This window comes from Uranotaenia lowii, chromosome 2 (assembly GCF_029784155.1).
Source record: "Uranotaenia lowii strain MFRU-FL chromosome 2, ASM2978415v1, whole genome shotgun sequence".
NCBI lineage: Eukaryota > Metazoa > Arthropoda > Insecta > Diptera > Culicidae > Uranotaenia > Uranotaenia lowii.
The window spans coordinates 78,516,519-78,523,341 of NC_073692.1; the positions used below are offsets into that span (position 1 = coordinate 78,516,519).

The window sequence follows — 6,823 nt, forward strand, 5'->3', positions numbered from 1 at the left end:
GAAAGAAGAAAGAAGAAAGAAGAAAGAAGAAAGAAGAAAGAAGAAAGAAGAAAGAAGAAAGAAGAAAGAAGAAAGAAGAAAGAAGAAAGAAGAAAAGAAGAAAGAAGAAAGAAGAAAGAAGAAAGAAGAAAGAAGAAAGAAGAAAGAAGGAAGAAGGAAGAAGGAAGAAGGAAGAAGGAAGAAGGAAGAAGGAAGAAGGAAGAAGGAAGAAGGAAGAAGGAAGAAGGAAGAAGGAAGAAGGAAGAAGGAAGAAGGAAGAAGGAAGAAGGAAGAAGGAAGAAGGAAGAAGGAAGATGAAATAAATGGAAGAAATTAAAGAAATGCAAGAAATGAAAGAGATGAAGGAGATGGAAGAAATGGAAGAGATGGAAGAGATGGAAGAGATGGAAGAGGTGGAAAGATTGAAGATATGGAAGAGATGGCTGAGATGGGAAGAACTGGAAGAGATGGAAGAGATATAAGAGATGGAAGAGACGGAAGAGCTGGACGAGACGAAAGAAATGGAAGAGATGGAAAAGATGGAAGAAATGGTAGAGATAGAAGAGATGGAAGAGATGGAAGAGATGGAAGAGATGGAAGAAATGGAAGAGATGGGAAAGATGGAAGAGATGGAAGAGATGGAAAAGATGGAAGAAATGGAAGAGATGGAAGAGATGGAAAAGATGGAAGAGATGGAAGTGATGGAAGAGATGAAGGAGATGGAAGAGATGGTAATTATGGAAAAGATAAAAGAGATGGAAGAGACGGCAAAGATGGACGAGACGGAAGAAATGAAAGATATGGAAGAAATGGAAGAAATGGAAGAGATGGAAGAGATGGAAAAGATGGTAAAGATGGAATAGATGGAAGAGATGGAATAGATGGAAGAAATGGTAGAGACTAAAGTTATGGAAAAGATGAAGAGATGGAAGAGATGGAAGAGATGGAAGAGATGGAAAGATGGAAAGATGGAAGAGATTTAAGAGATGGAAGAGATGGAAAATATGGAAGAGATAGAAGAAATAGAAGATATGGAAGAGATAGAAGAGATGAAATAGATGAAATAGATGGAAGAGATGGAAGAGATGGAAGAGATGGAAGAGATGGAAGAGATGGAAGAGATGGAAGAGATGGAAGAGATGGAAGAGTTTGAAGAGATGGGAGAAATGGAAGAGATGGAAAAGATGGAAGAAATGGAAGAGATAGAAGAGATGGAAGAACTGGAAGAGATGGAAGATTGAGAAAGGAAGATAGAAATGGAAAATCGATGATAGAAATTTAAAATCAGGGCGTATTAATATTTACGAGCACCGAAAAATTTATCATCAAGATAAAATCATCATAAAGGATTTTCACCAAACCACCTCACAAGCGTCGATGATTTTCGATAAAAATTTGACAAGATTTTATTTTTTTCAAACGATGACACCACTTAGTTTAACGAGCAGTCAATGCCATGCACAAAAATGCATCTGGTTCACCTGAAAAGTTCATCGACAGAATAACGTATAAAGTGCCATGTCAGTGGGATGTAATTTCACGGCTAGTTGATTATTCGAGTGGCCCTCAGCTTGATGGAATTTCTTTCAGAACTTCAACGAACACTGAAGGACTCATTTTGGATGGAATGGATGTGAGCTCAGAAGATTCAATTTTTTTTTTCTGAAATAGAACCATAATCTTTCCTTATTTTAGATCAAAATGAATATACTAAAAAATTGAAAATTTTAACAACCATAACTATTCAAAATCGAATCATTTAGTATTATCAACATTGAAAATTCTACCTTCCCAAAATGCCATCATTCACCTGTTAACCATTCAAATCACTCGATGAGGTTGTATCATCTTAATTTTGACTTATGAAACCACAAATTTCCTTGCTTTGCTTGCCTTCTGAATCCATTCGTCTCAGCCACGAATCCAACGCAATCATGTTGTGGGCTTTTTGGTGGTTTGCTTAAACGCTTGCACCAGTTAGCGCGCGATCAGCACCCACTATTAGTACTCCCCACACCTCTAACCGAGTTTATTCTCTTCGAAAATCTAAAGAATGAGAATTTTAGGCTGGTACACTTTATTTTATTTATCTATTAACATCTGTCAAATGACGTAACTTGATGACTTTTGCTGGCTGGTACACTGTTGATTTAAAAATCATTCTGATTGAAAATAACCTTGATTTTTAGAAGTCTACTAGGTACTTGGTTTTAAACAAAAATGTTTTAAATTTCATTGTTTGTACAATCTTGACTAATGGTAGGATTTACGAACTTGGAACACCCTAATTTGGACCTGCAAAACACGCGAAAGGCACTGAAGCAACCTTTTACTTACTTGACACGACACGCACGCACTTGTCGAAATCTAGAAAATGGGGTGTTTCATTACTTTTCGGGGAGGCTTTCATATTTATAATTTACTAGAAGTTCATGTGAAACATACATTTAAATATCAATCAAATGGTACGTTTGAAATGGAATGAAAATATAATAAATTGATGACAAGAAAGTAGAATTATTTCCAACTCTACAGTACCCCATTTAGTGACGAATCAACAAGTTGTTTACCACGCTCTTCAATCCAGACAAACTGTGGAGGGGTAGAACGTAGAAGGAAAAACTCGCGCCTCGGTGTCAGTTTATCCATAAGGGAAAAAAGGCTCCCCCTAAATGTATGCACAGTTTGTATGAGTTATGCGTACATTGTTGACGATGAAGGGCTACATTGGGACTTTCTTCGCCTTACCTCTCGAGAGCCTTTGCCCAGGTTCATACACCCAAAGTTAAAAATTCTTATCGGGAGCTTGAAATCCAAAATGCAAAAAAGAGAGCTTATACAATAGATATAAATATTCACAAAAATATTTGAAAAAATATTTAACCATCAAAAATAGCTACAATTTTTATAAATATTCCAAATAATTTTACTAAAACCATAATGACAGATATTGTTTTAAACGAATAAATTTTTAAAATCTATTGAATTAAAATAATATTTGTATCTTTAGTCGTATTTGGAATAATTTAAGCATGTGTTTGTGGAAATACACGATTGGGTTATTTGCTGAAACAAGTGACGAAGGCACTTTCCAGCAAATGTTGACGTAGGCTAACATTGATATGGACACAAATATGGCGTTTTCAAGATACGATCTAAGGATTTTAAAAAAGAACACACACTTATAGGGTCTAAGTTAAGCTTCGTGTTTCTTTTGAGAGAACTTCGTTCCTTAACTCGAATCGTACATTTTTCGAATTTATGATGGCTAACATCTTAAAAATGCTTAAACCACCAGACCACAAAAAGAGTACAACAGGTATGTTGCCATGACCGGGATTCGATCTCATGAACCTTGGCGTAGATGACTTGAACTCTTAGCACTACGCCAAAGTCACTTACTGTGGTGTTGGCATAAACTTGCAGCATACTGTAGGTTAGATTACATATCACTATATACATGTACGCCTCCGCTGCAAGTCTTCTCGGCAAGCAAGCTTGTGTCGGCAGCGAGCGCGACACTGGCATTCGTGTGTAGACCACCAAGCGTAGCACCTCGGCTCGTTATCACAAGTGCCGACGAGAAAAAAAAAGTAACGCGTGCGGGAAGCTAGCGTGTGTTCGAAGCTGGCTTTGCAAAAATGATAGCGAAGTGAATTTTGATGCGTGTGGAAAGTGAAGTATTGGAATGGCATTAGACCCCAGCCTATGAGTGCAAATGGGATACAAATGTGTGATAGAAAGTGAAAAAAATGCTGGTTTCTGAAAATCTCCACGATAGTTAAAAGAAATGAATGAGAATAGAAAGTTGAAGCCGAAGTTGAAGATAAAAAGTTCAGTGTATTACAGAATAGTTAACAGTGATGGTTTATAATTAAATATTATCATTTTTGAGAGGAAGCTTATATGTGTAAAAGCAGGGGACTGAGATAAACGGGGAATCATCGTCAATGATCAAACAAATTTTGCTGCCAATGATTGAATTTGTGATAATTTGTTGCAATTTGTTAGAGAGAATTAGAAGGTTTAAGTTGAAATGAGTGAAACCGGTGCTCAGAGAGAGTGAAAATGTGCTAATTGTTGCAAATTGATGAGATTTGTTAAGCAGTTGTTGAATTTTGATCATTACCATTCCAAATGCAAAGAATTCTCTCTTCACTGCAATCCCTTGTGTAAAAGGTAATTGGTATCGCCTAAACAAGAATGACGGTTATTTGGCTTGGTCGTGGAATATCAGGTATGTAACTTCTATGATAAATTGTGAATATCAAATGCATCATTGGAATATTCTGGAGAAATGGAATACTCTAATTTTGGTACGAGTGGCTTGAATTCAGAAAAGCACGTCGAACTAACAGCTTAACTTGGTGATATTGATAACAGTGAATTATCACCGCATAATCGCATGATTGTCGACGACATGCAAAGGCAGGTGGCAGTGACTTACTGGTGGAGAGAGACAGGGACGTCTGGCCTTACAGGATGGGTAGTAGCTATACCATCTTCGATCATAGTGCCCACACAGATGCGGGTACTCGATTGGCTTTTGTTCTTTTCAGCGATGGAGCCGACACACTAATAGCATGCGAAATGTGCATTGGTAGCCGCAGTAGAGGTTTTAATGTTTTTGGTATGTTGTGACTCATGACGAAGTTGCGACCGATATATGTACAGTGGAATGCATGTTCTTATTATCAATTCATTTCTCGTATTTTTTACGGATGGTTTTGTTGAGTTTGTGATTGATGAAGGAAGTGCATATCATGGAAGTAGTCCTCAGGATTGTGCCTCTAATGCAGGCTTGCTGATTTTTCGCGGTAGGAAGCGATGTGCGAGTACAAACGAAGGCGCTCACACTCATGGTTTACTGTTCGCTTTGATTCTATGTTTTGATGTTTCATGCTCAGCAATATTCCCTTCGGAACCGAGATTTGAAGAATAAAATTAATCGGCTAATCTTCGATAATCCTATAGTCGCTGAATTCATTTTTGTTTGATCGAGTGTGAGCAATATGAATGAGATACTCACTAAACTGGATGATCTGCATTCGAAAAAAAGACAAGTGGTTGTTATTATGCAGTATAGAAGTGGAAGTCTTGCCGTTCTTCGACGTTATGAGAGAGTTCACAAATGGACAGTTGATGCTTGACAGAACATGCTTGACTATGTAATACAGGTTATGCTTAAACCTGGATATAATTCCAAATTCTTACTGAAAGTTCATAACAGAGATAAGCCGGTAAAATAACTATGGAATGAGGTCTTGGTTTCTTGAAACCTTATCAGCTGAAGATACTGAATCATAAAAAGGCGAGATATGAGATATATTAAAGGAAATATTTGATAAAAAGGTCATTTTTTGGTTTTGGACATAGTTAGAATACATGTTTACTCAGAATTGGTTTTGAGTGAAAAGTGTTTAACGGAAGAAACGATTGAACTGAAAGGTGTTTCAGAATAAAAATGCACATAGTGATTTTGTCTCTAGGTAAATTTAAATGAATTTCGCTAAAAAAAAAATATTAAAAAGGATGTTGGAATTAGAGGTATGCATTGATCAGAATGCATCGTACGAGTTTTTGAAAACTTTTATTTATTTCAATTTTCAAATAGTGATTTTTATATGCTTACACGTATTAAAAACGATCTACTGGATGTCTTCTGTGATAGTAAATCATAGAATCGAAGATTTCATAGAGAAATTGATCTTATTAAAAAACGGAATTCTTGGAAACGATGAGGGGTCCAAATCCCAACTAAAATACGGATCGTGGATAATACTTCCAGAAATATGTATAAATATGTATGACTATAAATGGTTTACCTTATAAAATCTAGTTGGATGATCATGATTTTCATGTTTTGATAATGATAGCGCGATTTAATATGTACTGGTTACAATGGATACAGAGTTGTATGGATCGGATGTTATTCATGTTGATTATAGAAAACATGGAAAATAGACTGTTAATAAAAATCAATTGCGTACAGATCGAACAGTGTCTGATAGAATAACATATAAAAACTGCTAGAAAAGGTTGAGAAAAAATATAAATTACTCTCTCAATTTAAAGATTTTGTGTTCAGAAATACGCCGTTATCATTCGTTTAAAGATGGTGAACCAAACCATATAGCAGTAAGTATCATCGAAGTGTGATATTGATAGTCCGCGCCTTTTCCTCTCTTCCTTTTCTTTGCGTTCTCTTCCCCAGAATAGTCTCTGCAAGATGTTACCATTTTGATATCGAAATCATGAAAGCTGTTAGCATGAATTTATCCGCATGCATTCTTCGGTTTCCCGACAAATTCATTGGCTGTGGAATTGTGATCATTGATTGGTGAAGTTCACGGTAAAATTTACAAGCAATATAGTTCAATGGTTTACTCAGAAATAGTTTTGAGTGAAATAAGAGATTTGAGTTTGCTCAGAAGCAGTTTTGAGAGAATAATTGTTATGAGTTTGCTCAGAAATAGTTTTGAGTGAAATAACAGATTTGAGTTTGCTCAGAAGCAGGAGCGCTTATCGATAAGAGTTTGCTCAGAAATAGTTTTGAGTGAAATAATGGATTTGAGTTTGCTCAGAAGTAGTTTTGAGTGAAATGATGGAAATGAGTATGCTCTGAAGTGCTTAAAAAAAATAAGAAAGAGAAATTTATGTGAAATTTGGTCAATATCTACATTTTATTTAAAATGGCTTGAGTGAAAGGACTTCATTGTGTACAAATAATTTTAAGGAATGAAAAAAAAAGATCGGTTGAAGAAAAAAAAAGAGAACAATTGAGATGGAAATGCTGGTTGATAAGGAAGGAATTGGAGAGCAAAAGACAAATAAATTACTAATT

General features: G+C 35.9%; 1 protein-coding gene across 1 annotated transcript; it reads left to right on the forward strand.

Annotated features, from left to right (window-relative positions):
* The first annotated feature begins 464 nt into the window (after positions 1–464).
* LOC129741586 (uncharacterized) lies at positions 465–842 on the forward strand. Its single transcript, XM_055733323.1, has one exon. The coding sequence runs from the start codon at positions 465–467 to the stop codon at positions 840–842; it is 378 nt and encodes a 125-aa protein (XP_055589298.1).
* The last annotated feature ends 5,981 nt before the right edge of the window (positions 843–6,823 follow it).